The sequence below is a fragment of the Elephas maximus genome, chromosome 3 (genome assembly GCF_024166365.1).
Source record: "Elephas maximus indicus isolate mEleMax1 chromosome 3, mEleMax1 primary haplotype, whole genome shotgun sequence".
Classification (NCBI taxonomy): domain Eukaryota; kingdom Metazoa; phylum Chordata; class Mammalia; order Proboscidea; family Elephantidae; genus Elephas; species Elephas maximus.
Genome location: NC_064821.1, coordinates 55,838,133 through 55,852,213, shown reverse-complemented (window position 1 = coordinate 55,852,213; position 14,081 = coordinate 55,838,133). Strand labels below are relative to the sequence as shown.

The 14,081-nt window shown below is 55.1% G+C and overlaps 1 protein-coding gene across 2 annotated transcripts in view; it reads left to right on the top strand.

Annotated features, from left to right (window-relative positions):
- The window catches only part of EPHA2 (EPH receptor A2), a 29,745-nt gene that overhangs the window by 13,863 nt on the left and 1,801 nt on the right, over positions 1-14,081 (top strand). For both annotated transcript variants that reach the window (XM_049878025.1, XM_049878024.1), the window contains 13 exons: positions 2,061-2,216; positions 2,321-2,653; positions 3,863-3,978; positions 4,415-4,568; positions 5,335-5,434; positions 5,962-6,017; positions 6,278-6,403; positions 6,497-6,682; positions 7,242-7,303; positions 7,415-7,624; positions 7,845-7,994; positions 8,854-9,047; positions 9,646-9,801. In XM_049878025.1, coding sequence (XP_049733982.1) covers positions 2,061-2,216; positions 2,321-2,653; positions 3,863-3,978; positions 4,415-4,568; positions 5,335-5,434; positions 5,962-6,017; positions 6,278-6,403; positions 6,497-6,682; positions 7,242-7,303; positions 7,415-7,624; positions 7,845-7,994; positions 8,854-9,047; positions 9,646-9,801 — 1,999 coding nt within the window. The remainder of the gene's footprint in view (positions 1-2,060; positions 2,217-2,320; positions 2,654-3,862; positions 3,979-4,414; positions 4,569-5,334; positions 5,435-5,961; positions 6,018-6,277; positions 6,404-6,496; positions 6,683-7,241; positions 7,304-7,414; positions 7,625-7,844; positions 7,995-8,853; positions 9,048-9,645; positions 9,802-14,081) is intronic.

The following is a 14,081-nucleotide window of genomic DNA, read 5'->3' as shown; positions in this document are numbered from 1 at the left end:
AGTGTCAGTTTCCACCCCTCCAAAATGGAATTGATGAAGGTCCCCAGGTGGTACAAGTGGTGTGTGGCCAGCTAATAACCAACAAATTTGGCTATTTGAACCCACCCAGTGGCCCCACGGAAGAAAGGCCTGGCGATCTGCTTCTGTAAAGGTTACAGCCCTGAAAACCCTCTGGAGCTGTTTTACTTTGTAACATATGAGGTCTCCTAAGTCACAAATCAAAAACAAAATCAACAACAAAATGGAATGACTGATATCAGAACCCATGTCCAGCAGGTTTATTGTGAGGGATAAATGGATGTAAAGTAGCTGCACACAGTAGGTGCTGGACCCGGGGTCACTGTTGATGATTCAGACTCTGGGCTCTCTCCACTGGAGGACTGGGGTCCGGGACCTCCTGTCCTGCTAGGTGGCCCTGGGCCAGCCCCCTCCCCCATAGTGTGTGTGCCCCAGCCCCTTCAGTGCCGTGCTGAGGTTTTGGTGGGGCAGGATGGAGGAGGGGGTGGGAGAGACTGCTCGTGTGGCCCCTGGGCCAGGACGGGGGTGGGGCTGGGCTGCCCAAGAGGTGCCTAAGGGCAGGGACGCAGCCTGACTCTAAACAGAGTCAATAACAGAAGCTGGGTGTCCTCTAGAGTCCTGTCCCCCACCTCCCAGTCCCCCTTCCTACCTCTACTCACACAGGGGACTGGGCCAAGAGGGACTTGACAGTGCGTGTCTGACTGCCATCATTCCCTACTTTAAGCCTTCACTGGCTCTCCGTTGCCCCTAGGATAAAGTCCAGGCTCCTTGGCCTGGCCTGGAGACTCCTCAGCCTTGTTGCCTGCTGCTCATAGTTTCTGTATTAACTACGCTCTTTCTTACCCCTAACTCCCTCTTCTAGTTATTTTGCCCTGCTGAACTCCTACTTAGCCTCTGAACTCCAGCTGAAATATCCCCTCTTTTGACTCCCCAGGCTCCTGGCAAAGGTAGTTCCCCTTCACTTCCTTAGCCCTTTGCCCACGCCTTTCTGGTGGACATTGCCACGTGCTACTCAGCCCCCTGCTCCCAGAGTTCGGGGGCTTTGTCTGTCTCATCTCAGAGTCTAGGCCCAGCCTGGGGCTGGGGACAGAAGAGGGTCAGTGAGTGATGAACTGAGTCATAGGCATCCGAGGACCCTCTCCACAGCCTTTGGCTGTGCTTCCTCCCAGGGAATAAACTAAAGGGGGTCACCCCACTCTGGCTACTTAGCAGCTGACCAAGGCCTGGGCAGTGCTGGATACCCCTGCACAGGGGGCACCATGTCTGGACAGCTTCCTGCCTATGGGGCCAGGAAGGGGCTTGGGGCAGGAGCAGGAGCAGGATAGGGCGGTGTAAGGAAGAAGCCTCCGGAGTCAGGTGCCTGAGCACCCAGCCAGCCGGGCCAGCATAGAACCTGCTACCAGGGGAGGAAGAGCAGCTTCCTGGCTGCCCTTGTAAGGGGCGGAAATGACTCGGCCCTGGAAGCAGATCCAGAGAAAACACTGGGGGGCTGGCCTTCCTGTTTCCTTGTCGGCCAGCCCCGGAACAGGAAGGTCCTAGGTGGGTTTTAAGGTGGGGGAAGAACCAAGAGAGCACCTGTAGGAGTGGTGTCCTGAGCAAGTGCGCTGGCTCATCAGCCAGGGGTGCTGATAGTCAACAAACACAGTGAAGTCACTGACCCCGGCAGCTCACAACCTAGGTGGGGCCCTGCTGGGCAAGCAGATGGGGCAGGCAGGGAGCAGGCTGTGCCAGACACACAGTGGGGTTCTTCAGAGCTGAAAGGGGAAATGTGGTCTGGAATGCCAAGCTCAATGGCACGGCACTTCTGTCGAGAGCCAGTGGGGAGTGATGGAAAGGTTTGGAGCTCCTGGGTGAGGCAACTTCCTGAGCGCCCGGTGTGTGCTAGGTGTTCATGCTGCATTTTCTCATCACAAGCAAACATTTTCCAATAAGAAAACAAGCCTGTAGGGGTTTAATGCCTTGCCTGGGGTCCCATGGCATGTGAGTGGAAAAATTGTTTGGGGTGGGAATAGATTCGGCTGAAATCCCTGTGTCTCCTCTAGCCTGCTCACCTGGATTCTTCAAGTCTGAGGCATCTGAGAGCCCCTGCCTGGAGTGCCCTGCACACACGCTGCCCTCCCTTGAGGGTGCCACCTCCTGCGAGTGTGAGGAGGGTTACTTCCGGGCTCCGCATGACCCACTGGCCGAGCCCTGCACACGTGAGTCTTGAGAGGGTCGGGGAGGGTGGCTGAGGAGGGCTTGGGGTGGGGTGGATGTGTCCCAGCTAGGCATTGACCATGCCCCAACCTCCCCCTCTGTGTAGGCCCGCCCTCTGCCCCACACTACCTCACAGCCGTGGGCATGGGTGCCAAAGTGGAGCTGCGATGGACGCCCCCCCAGGACAGCGGGGGCCGTGAGGATGTTGTCTACAGTGTCACCTGCGAGCAGTGTTGGCCTGAGTCAGGCGAGTGCGGGCCTTGCGAGGACAGCGTGCGCTACTCGGAGCCGCCACATGAGTTGACCCGCACCAGCCTGACAGTCAGTGACCTGGAGCCCCACATGAACTACACTTTTGCTGTTGAGGCCCGCAATGGCGTCTCGGGGCTGGTGACCAGCCGCAGCTTCCGCACAGCCAGCGTCAGTATCAACCAGACAGGTAAGGGCCGTAGACAGTGGCTATGCCCTATAGGACCTGCTCGGGTAGGCGGCCACCCAGAGCTGCAGCTCAGCTGTGTTCAGAGAGAGCCAGGAGAACAAGTGGTTAAAGGCACAGACTCTGGAGCCGCATGTATATGCTGACTTTGCTACTTTGAGGTTGTGTGGCCACGGACAAGTTACTTAGCCTATCTGGACCTTGGTTTCCTTACCTGGAAAGGGGGATAATAATAGGGCTGTTGTCTTCCTAGTTCACTGTATAATGCTTGGGGTCTTAAGAGCTTGCAAGTGGCCATCCAAGGCACGACAATTGCTCTCTATTTGCCTGGAGCAACTGAGGAAGGAGAGTTAGGAATAGGAGGAGGATATGGAATGTGTGGCTGATTGCCTCCTTTGCCATGAGACCAGAAGAACTGGATGGTGCCCGGCTACCATGACTGAGCACTTTGAGAAAAGATTCCATAGCATAATCCTGATCAAAACGGGGAAAATGCAGAACAGAATTTCAAATTTTCATGGACTCCAGAATTTCTGAGCCACGGGGGCTGGATGAACCCCTGAAACTATTTCCCTGAGATAATCTTTAAACTTTAAAGCAAAAATATTCCCCAAGGTCTTCTTAATACCAAACAATAGTTTAGCTTAACTAATAAAAAATATATGCCTCGAGCATTACGCTCTTTTAAGAACTATCTATATGGGATCAAAGTGACAACACCAACTGGAAAGCTTAGATAGGAACCTTAGGGGGCAGTGAGTTTATGTTAATGGTGAGGAACAACTCGGAAAAGGAGGGCGTCACTGAAATGTACATGTAGAAATAATTGAATTCATGTATGTTTTGTTGTGTTTATTAACAACAGCAACAAGAACAAAAGACCTAAAAAATAGTAATAGAGTTGTTGAGAGGATTTAATAAATTATTATATGTCAGGCTGTTAGACCAATGCCTGATATTTAGAAAGGCTTTAGCAAGCGTCAGATTATTTTATTTGTATTATTTATGCATTCATTCGTAGATACTCACCAAGCACTCTGATGTGCTAGGTGCTATGGTGGGGCTGGGCTGTTGGAGCTGGAAGTTAAGGATCCCAGGTTGGGATCTAAGGAGCCTGGCCTGCGGAGTTGTGGGTGGGACTGGGTCCATGTCTACTTGCCCCACCCCAGAGGTTGCTCCTCATACCCATCCCCTACCTGCTGTTCTGCCCAGAGCCCCCCAAGGTGAGGCTGGAGGGCCGTACCACCACCTCGCTGAGCGTCTCCTGGAGTATCCCCCTACGCCAACAGAGCCGCGTGTGGAAGTACGAGGTCACCTACCGCAAGAAGGTAAACTCACTGAGGGTCAGGGCTTACCCCAGCTGGGCCGGGAGCAGGGGACATGCTGGTCACGCAGATGCTTGTCACACCTCACAGCTTGTCTGGGGAAGCTCTGCTCTGCAGATGGGGAAACTGAGGCCTGGGCCTGCCTGGAGAGTTGCCCCTCCCTGGCCACCACAGCAAAGATTTCTAGGAGAGAAGACACAGTGTTCTGAAATTCTGGGAAGAGGCAGTAGGGAGTGGGAGGAAAGAGCAAGGCCTTTAGGATCAGACAGCCCTGGCTGTGACCTTGAGCAAGTCATTCCACTCCTGAGCCTCAGTTTCCTCCTCTGTAAGAAGAGCATCCAGTTTGCTAACAGGTGAACCACCTTGCTGAGCAAGGGATGGTCTCTGGAGGGCTGAGCTGATGCCCTGCCCCCCCTTTTGGCCTGTTCTCTACCCACAGGGGGACTCCAACAGCTACAATGTGCGCCGCACCGAGGGCTTCTCTGTGATCCTGGATGACCTGATTCCTGACACCACCTACCTGGTCCAGGTGCAGGCACTGACACAGGAGGGCCAGGGTGCCGGCAGCAAGATGCATGAGTTCCAGACGCTGTGTGAGTAGGGGGCCGGGCTGTGGGTAAAATGGAGCAGTTGGGACATATCAGGAGGAAGGGGTGGATGAAAGCCCTTGGGAATGCCCCCCCTCCTGTATGATAGAACTTTCTGGGGTGATGGTAGTGTTTTATACCCTGTTAGCAGTTTGGAGTAAGTAGATGTATACACTTGGCAAAGCTGATCAAATGGTACCCTGAAGATTTGTGTATTTTAGTTTAAGTTTTACTTTAAAAAAATCCATGAACAAATATTGAATTCAAGTAAAGTATTTGAATGCTAGAGTGTTTATGGGTGAAATTAAAAAAAAAAAAAATCCTTTTCCCAGTCAGCCAGAGCCTGAGACAGCTCTGTGTGGGCTCGCCCCAAGTCTGGGCTGGGGCAAAATTGAGGACTGGGGGTTGGAAGGTCAAGGACGTGCGCTCAGGGCAGTGTGGTGAGAAGGAAGGACGTGGACTCTGGCATTGGCTGACTGAACTTCAAATCCCCACATTGTGGAGAGCCGGAGCTTTGCGTCCCATACGCCTGGAAACACCTACTGTGAAACCTTCGGGAAGCCACTTCCTTGAGCCTCTTATTTAGTCATCTGCGAAATGGAAATAATATTCCTCCTCTACCTGATATTCATGAGCCATCACAAGTAAAAGCCCCCACCACAGAGTAGATGCCCAGGTGTGTTGGTCCCCAAAGTGGGCCTTGGCTGCAGCAGGAGCGGCCATGGTTTGGGGTGTGGAGGCTCCTTTGTCATCAGATGGTCTCCCCCGACAGCCACAGAAGGATCTGGCAACATGACGGTGATTGGCGGTGTGATTGTTGGTGTTGTCTTCCTTCTGGTGCTGATTGGAATTGGCTTCTTCCTCCACCGCAGGTTCGTCAAAGCCCATGGCCCAGCTCCCCAGGGGCTTAGGTGGGACACAGAGGGGCGGGAACCTCAGTTTGCTGATCCGGAAAATGGGACTGATAGTAATCTACTCCCTGCCTCCCGGTGGTGTGAGGACGTAATGAGCTGTAAAGTGCTTAACACAGTGCCTGGCACACGGTGGGGCCTGGGATATGGCAGTCATTATCTCTGCTTTTGTTCTGAGTGATGTGTCCACACTTCCTCTGGACACGCAGGCAGGAAGTGCTGGGAAGCGCGAATGAGGGAAGCCCTCATTACGGCTGTGTACAGGGGCCATTACGGGGTGGAGAACCCAAGGAGTAAGCCTCGCGCTTGCTCATTTCCTCTCCGCCTCTCCCCCTGCCTTCCCCATGTTCTCTGTTCCCATGATGAGTCTGAGCAGAAGGCTGAGCCCACTGATCCCCCTCAGGACACAGTGGGGTGCAGGTGGCTCCCCTAGCCAGAGTGGGCCTTGCTGACCTCCCTGTGTGCTTGTCCCCACGGGGTCTTTCCAGAAGGAGTAATCTGCGAGCCCGTCGGTCCTCGGAGGACGTGTACTTCTCTAAGTCAGGTGAGATGCAGCCCTTATCCACTCCCAGCCTGGTCCCCGCCATCCTCACCGCCTCCCCAGCTCTGGGCAGAGGTGGGGGCAGCAGTGCGTTCCAGGGCGCTGGGTGGGCCCACAGGCTTCCTCGGACAGCTGTATATCTCACAGCCTGGTCCAAGTCTCCAGAGGTCCCTAGTAATGTTGGCTCGTCCTTTCCTAGAGCGCTCTCCCACAGGGACCCTCCCCGAGCTACCTGTGACTCTACCTCTTTTCCCTTCTTCCAGAACAACTGAAGCCTCTGAAGACATATGTGGACCCGCACACATATGAGGATCCCAACCAGGCTGTGCTCAAGTTCACCACTGAGATCCATCCATCCTGTGTCACGCGGCAGAAGGTGATCGGAGCAGGTGAGGCTGGCTTGCTCTGCTGGGGGCCTGAGGAAGAGGGTGGCGGGCACTGGGCTGACTGGGGCACGCCTTCCCCTCCGTGCCTGCCCGCAGGAGAGTTCGGGGAGGTATACAAGGGGACACTGAAGGCATCAGGGAAGAAGGAGGTACCTGTGGCCATCAAGACGCTGAAAGCCGGCTACACGGAGAAGCAGCGAGTGGATTTCCTCAGCGAGGCCAGCATAATGGGCCAATTCAGCCACCACAACATCATCCGCCTGGAGGGCGTCGTCTCCAAATGTGAGCTCCACTGGAGGTGGGCTGGGAGAGCCTCAGGGACCTCATCCACAGGGTGGGGTGCAGAGAGCTGCCCATGGGCCACCGGACAGGGCGCTGTCCATAGCTGTGCCCACAAGCACACCTATACTTGTGCCCACCTCCTTCCACACCTGTCCTATATCCACCTCCCTCCATACCTGTGCCTACCTCCCTCCATACCTGTGCCCACCTCCCTCTACACCTGTACCCACCTCCCTCCACACCTGTGCCCACCTCCCTCTACACCTGTGCCCACCTCCCTCCATACCTGTGCCTACCTCCCTCCACACCTGTGCCCGCCTCCCTCTATACCTGTGCCCACCTCCCTCTGCACCTATGCCTGCCTCCTTCCACACCTGGGCCCACCTCTCTCCACACCTGTCCCTACCTCCTGCCCCTGCCTGTTCCCACCTCTGCGCACATACCTGTGTTCATGTACCCCCAACTCTTGTGCCCATTTCCCCTGAAAGCTATGCCCGTACCTCCCATCTGTGCCCCCCTCACTCCTGGCCATTCCTTAACCTGTGTTTACCCCCTGCAGACAAGCCCATGATGATCATCACTGAATACATGGAGAATGGGGCCCTGGACAAGTTCCTTCGGGTGAGCACGTGGGCTGGGGTGGGCAAGGGCAGGGGCCAGGGCTGGGGCCAACAGCTTGGGGTGCCCGGTAGGCCCTGGGCCAGCCATCACTGAGGGCCTGTGCTCTGGCAGGAGAAGGACGGCGAGTTCTCCGTGCTCCAGCTGGTGGGCATGCTGCGGGGCATCGCGGCCGGCATGAAGTACCTGGCCAACATGAACTATGTGCACCGTGACCTGGCTGCCCGCAACATCCTCGTCAACAGCAACCTGGTCTGCAAGGTGTCTGACTTCGGCCTGTCCCGTGTGCTGGAGGACGACCCCGAGGCCACCTATACCACTAGTGTGAGTGGGAGGCTGACACCACTGGAGGGTGGGAGCCAGGAGGGGCCCGAAGCCTGAAGGGGTGATGTCGCCTTCGTCCCACTCCAGGGCCTGCTCCCCTGTACACCTGGGGCATGGACCTCAGAGGCAAGAACACCTCTGGGGAACACAGGAGAGGGGCCCTGAAGTTCTGGGGCTGGGCCAGAGGGGCAGTGGTGACCAGCTCTAGGTCCCCCTGCAGGGAGGCAAAATTCCGATCCGATGGACAGCCCCGGAGGCCATTTCCTACCGCAAGTTCACCTCGGCCAGTGACGTGTGGAGCTATGGCATCGTCATGTGGGAAGTGATGACGTATGGCGAGCGGCCCTACTGGGAGCTGTCTAACCACGAGGTAGGGACCCCTGCTGCCCAGGCCTGCTCTGGGCCTGAACTAAAACTCATTACCAAATCCCAGGCTGGGCAGAGAAGAGGCTTGGGGGCCAGTTTCAACTGGTATAGACACCATTCATTCCTTCATTCAGTTAATGTTTGCTGAGGGCCTATTATGTGCCAGGTTTGCGCTGTGTTCCAGGGACCTAGTCCTGTTTACAGTCCAGAGAGTGAAACCACAAGGAAGCAAGCAGTGGGGTGTGTATGCACATGCGAGTGCATTTGTACGCGTGTGTACATTCTTATGTGTGCCTATGCCTGTGAGCATGTGTGCACACGTGTGTGTATGTGTGTTCATTTGTATGTGCATGTGTCCATTTGTGTGCATGCATGTGTGTGTGTGTGTGCGCACACAGGTGCCTGGTGCCTCATCCAGCCTGGGCGCCTCCCAGAGAAGGCTCCGTCTCTACTGAGACCAAGGGCAGAGTAGCCAGCCAGGTGAAGAGGAGGAAGGGGAGACATGCTCCAGCCAAAGGCAGCCGCATGTAGGGAAGTCTAGAGGCTGGAGGGAGGCGGGGCTGCAGGGCACACAGTGTGGCTGTCACCTGAGGTACCCTGTGAGGGAGCGGGCTCAGGAGTCCCTTTCTCCTTAGAACTCAGGAAACTGCCCCTTAGCCCTTGCCCTTTGTACAGCTCCAGAGGTTGTATGTCGGGCTCAAGGAGGCCCATTCCATCTGTTTCCGGATTGCCCTTCCTCTTCCCTGCCTACCTGTATGCACTGGGGCCCCCAGAGGGCCTTCATGGGCTTGGAGGCCATGAGCGCTGCCCCAGATCTCCATGGCTGCCTCCTGTGACCCCCCCTGACCATCCTACCCCTCCAGGTGATGAAAGCCATCAATGACGGCTTCCGGCTCCCCACGCCCATGGACTGCCCTTCCGCCATCTACCAGCTCATGATGCAGTGCTGGCAGCAGGAGCGTGCCCGCCGCCCCAAGTTCGCTGACATTGTCAGCATCCTCGACAAGCTCATCCGAGCTCCCGACTCCCTCAAGACGCTGGCTGACTTCGACCCCCGGTGAGTTCCATGCTGCCTGCCTGGGGCAGCCTCAGTTTCACTTCCGTAGGCTCCCGAGCCAGTTCAAGATGGTGGTCTGCCAGAGGGAGACCCAGAAGTTATGCACAGGCTTTCCTTAGAGTGGACAGGGGATGGCAATGTCATACTAATAGAAACAAGCAACATCTTTGTAAAAGTCCCAGCACTGCACTCAGACCTTAGCATGTTTTAACTCATTTAGACAACCTATGAGATGGTCCTATAATTATCCTCATTTTGTAGATGAGGAAATCAAGGCACAGATGGATTAAGTAAGCGACCAGGCAGGATTGCACATCTAGGAACCTGAACCCCTGCTCTTAACATTTTGCTATTTTGCAGTTACGGGTGATGGTATTATTAGTGGGTGCAGAAGTGGAGTAGTAGAAATATTTCTTGAATACTCCAATGTGCGAGGCTGTCTCACTGAACCCTGCCTGACTTGGCTCCCCAATGCCCAGGTGGGGAAACGGAGGCACAAGACCGCTGGATGAACTGAATGTCGGGGAGCAGCAGGCATAGGGCCCAGGGTGGGCTAGCTGCTGCAGCTCCCCTCAGTGATGGGCTGGTCCTGTCGCAGGGTGTCCATCCGGCTGCCCAGCACCAGCGGCTCTGAGGGGGTGCCCTTCCGCACCGTGTCTGAATGGCTTGAGTCCATCAAGATGCAGCAGTACACGGAGCACTTCATGACAGCTGGCTACACTGTCATCGAGAAGGTGGTGCAGATGACCAATGAGTGAGTCGGCCCAGCCCTGTGCCCACCCACCCACCTGCCTCCCACCCTTCAGGGCTGCCTCCAGCTCCATCCACCCTCTGCCGTTCTCGCCACCCTCCCAACACTCCATTCTTCTCACTCACTCTCCTTCTCTTTTGGGGAGAGAGGCTCGATGGGAAGGGTAGGAGGCAGGTCTGCAGCCAGCATTTCTGGGCACCCACTCTCAGCACCTTCCTCTTCCTGTGTCTTTTCCAGAACGGGAAAATAATTAGTAATTACAGTCGCTACCATTTGTTGAGCGCTGACTATGTGCTGGCTCTGTGCTTGAGCACTTTGAATCAGCGCTCATGATGTGGGTGGGTCCTGTTGATACCCTTACTGGATAGGTGAGAAACAGGTGCAGAGAGGTGTGGTGACATGCCACTAGGGCAAGAGGAAGACTCCAGCTCTGGTCAGCAGGCACCAGAGGTCCAGGACCTTAGTGGCTATCAGTGGAGAAATTGAGGCTCAGAGAGGTTATAGGGCCTCCTTCAGGTCCCACAGTTGGTAGGAGGGAATCATTGTCTGAGTGAATCCCCTATTAGCCTTGTGAACAGGCATGATTATTCTTTCTCCATTTAACAAATGGGAAATTGAGGCAGAGAAAGGTTACATAGCTTGCCTGAGGTCACATAGCCTGTTAGGGGCAGCATTCCTCCCCAGGATGCTAAGGAGAAATGGGCACAGTCCTGAGATCTCTTGGCTGCCGCCCAGGAGAGGGAGCCCTGGTCCAAACCTCACTCCCCTCCTCCCGCCCCCTTCCCCCGGGCGCCTCTCCCTACGTGTTGACTCTCAGCCCTGTGCTCCATCCTGGCAAGAAGCGCCACTCACCCCCTGCTGGCCCTGGGCTTGACCTTTTGTCAGGCTGCCCCGTGGGAGCATGTCTTTCCTTTCCAGCTCCAGCATGGGGACCTTTCCCGGCACAGCTTTGGTGCAGACACTTCCTCCTGTCCCAAGAGGGAGAAGACATTATCCTCTTAGCCTTTTGTCCTTCTAAAAATAGTGGTAGGTCCCAACAGCCCAGCCCAGCTTGTACAGGGTCCAATGTCGTCATGACAGGAATGGGCCCTGGGGCCGGGAGGTTTTGGGAACCACATGGAAGGGCAGCCCGGGTGTCCCACAGTTCTGGGTCACAGAAGTTCCGGGATTTGGGCTGGTGCGTGATTATTCTCTGGGGCCTCTGGAAACCACTCAGGCTTCTGACCTGCTGGCCAAGGCCTCTGGGACCAGGCCGTGGCCCACCCCAGGGAACAGCCAAGGATGGGAATTAGGCATCGGACAGAGTGACCAGAAGGAGGCGTGGGTGGGGGGTAGGGTAGGGTGTGCACTGAGCGGAGGAGACAGGTCCCAGGACCTCTTGTTGCCAGCCAGCTGCAGTCATAGCTTGGCCTCTGCAGTCACACTTGGGTTCAAGTTCACATCTGCCACTTCCTAGCAGGTAACCTTGATCAAATCAGGTTTGCTTTTTGAGTCTGGGTCTTTTTTTTACCTGCACACCTGGTACACAGTTGGGGCATAGTCCATGGCACTCTCTTGTCCTCCACTCACTTGCTTTCCACCCACCATCAGTGGGTAAATGCCAGGGTCCCTGGGCTCCCTCCTTTTCCCTGAAACCCTGGAATAGCACCCTTCACCCCTCCCACCTGACAACGCAGCTTCTCTTCTGGGTGACCAGAGCTGAAGGCAAGGAGAAATGCTTACAGGAAACACATGTTCTTAGAAACTTCCCGGAATAGCCCGGGGTGCTCCTCTGCCAATTCCTTTCCCACGAGCAGGGACGGGGCTGTCTTGGATTGATGGAGGCTGTGTGTGTGTGTGTGTGTGTGTGTTTTGTTTTGAAAAGGCCTGGATAAACGCAGGAAGTCATTCATCGCTCCCTCCACCTCCCACTGGCCTGTTGGTGCTCGGAGCCGGGGCCTGAGTAACTCACAGCTACCCCTACCTCCTCCTTCACCTACAACTCTTTCCACATAAGTGGGGGATCTCAAAGCACTTTTGACAGCTGAAAGCTGTGTCTACACATCCCTTGGATCCCAGCCAGTGGCTCTGAGATAGTCTTAGGATAATTCAGCTCCTTTCCCAGAGAGGTCCTCGTTCAGCGGTGATATAGGCTCCAACATCCAACCCCTTCTCCCCTTGTCCCTCTGCCACCTTGGGGCTGGCTGCACGCTCCCCTATGGCCCCACAGCCACCATCTTGGTCTCAGCTTGAGCTTTCGCCATGTAATTTTGGAGTCAGTTGGGTTTCTAGCTAGAGTAGTGGTTCTAACCTTTTTTTTTTTTTTTTTTTGAGAAGCCAGTGAAGATGGTGCGTATAGTATCCCAGGCAAAACCCCACCCAACAGTAGGGCCTGACAGCGTCCTCTGAGGTGTTGAGGGCACAGGCCAGTGCTGAGGGAGCGTTTGCTGGCAAAGTGAATAACCAGATGCGTGAGGCTCCGGGAGCCATTTCTCACTCTCCTTGTGTCCAGGACAAGCACATAGTAGGTGCCCACTATGTGCACATGGCCTTTGAATTTTCCAGGGCCAGGGCTGGCAATGTGTATGCTCGGGAGAAAGACCAGGCAGTGTAAAGGTGGCCTCTCTCCTCTGAGGAGAATTGATGGGGGTGACCGCCCTGACCCCTGAGGGCAAAACAGCCTGGGGCAGGGGCAAGTTTGGGGTGGTCTGCAGTAGACCCCAGGAGTTTGACCTGTCTACGACCCTCTTCCCAGTCTGTCACTCTGTTTGTGGTTAGGAAATGAAGTGGAGAAAGGAAGGAAAAGCTTTGTGTTGAAAGAGGAGGGGGCTGGGCAGGCTGCTCTGGAGCATATAGTTGAAGCCTCTCATTTTATATATGAAGAAACTGAGGCCCAAAGACAGACTTCTTGTTCTGTGCCATCAAGTCAATTCCAACTCATAGCAACCCCATGTGACAGAGTAGAACTGCCCCATATCGTTTCTAGGCTATAATCTTTATGGGAGCAGATCACCAGGTCTTTTCTACCTCTGAGTTGCTGGGTGGGTTTGAACCTCCAACCTCTCGGTTAGCAGCTGAGTGCTTAACCATTATGCCACCAGGTCTCCTAAAGACAGACTTGTTAGTTGTTGTTGTTAGGTGCCGTCGAGTCGCTTCCGACTCATAGCGACCCTACGCACAACAGAACAAAACACTGCCCGGTCCTGCGCCATCCTTATAATCATTGTTATGCTTGAGCTCATTGTTGCAGCCACTGTGTCAATCCACCTCGTTGAGGGTCTTCCTCTTTTCCGCTGACCCTGTACTCTGCCGAGCAAAGACAGACTAGACCTGCCCAAAGCCTTGATGTGAGTCCAAGGCAGAGTGAGGACAAGAATTCGACCTCCTCCCTCCCAGCCTAGGACTTTGGCCTTCCACGTGGGCCTTGGTAGCCATCTCAGTTCCCATTGTATCAGATTAACCTGGAGGAAGGGTGGCTCAGTCTCTACTAGAGTATTCATTCATTCATTCACTAGATCCTTCCTGAGGACCTACTGGGTACCAGGCCCATACTGGATCCCGGTGGGGTAGGTGTAGGGGATGGTTCTGAGGAGACAAGGGCTCAATCCTTGGCCTCATGGAGCCCACATAGCCGACTGATTCTTAAACTGTACGGCCAGGATCTTCTCGGGCCTGATAAAAACGCAGACTCTGCCGCACCTTCAGAAATTCACGTTCAGTGGGTCTGGGGTTGGGCCTTTTCAGTAAGAGCCCCCTTCCTTGGTGGTCAGAATAGTTGTCTGGGAGCCACACTTTGAAACTTGTAGGTGTGGGGAAAACACTTCTTTTTCAATAGCTTCCAACTGCCCAACTGCAGGTGGTAGGTTAGGAAGTTCCTCCAAATGTCTGACCTCTGGTCTTCCTGCTGCAGGAAGCTGCCCAGCCTCTGGGACGTCCTTGAGCCTACCCTTCCCGTGCACCTGGGTCTGCCCTTCCCTGCTCAGCACTTCTCCAGAGGCTCCTGAGCCTGTGGGAAAGCCATGTCTCCAGAATTGCAAATAGGAGCTTGCACCGTGTAATTAGCCAGATTTACAGCCAAAAGAAGGCCCATAAAAACCTGGGTGTTTTCATGGGTTTGAGCTGGTGGGTGAGGACGGCAGAGGAAAAAACTCCCAAAGTGGGCAATAAACGTCCTGCTTCTGGGCTCCTGGGAACATAAGTGGTTTTACAAGGGAATGAGGGGCAGGTAAGGGGGGAGCCCAGGGGAGCCTGCACCTCTTGGGAGGTGGGGGAGGCAGGGCCGTGGGCTCCTGGGAACATATTTC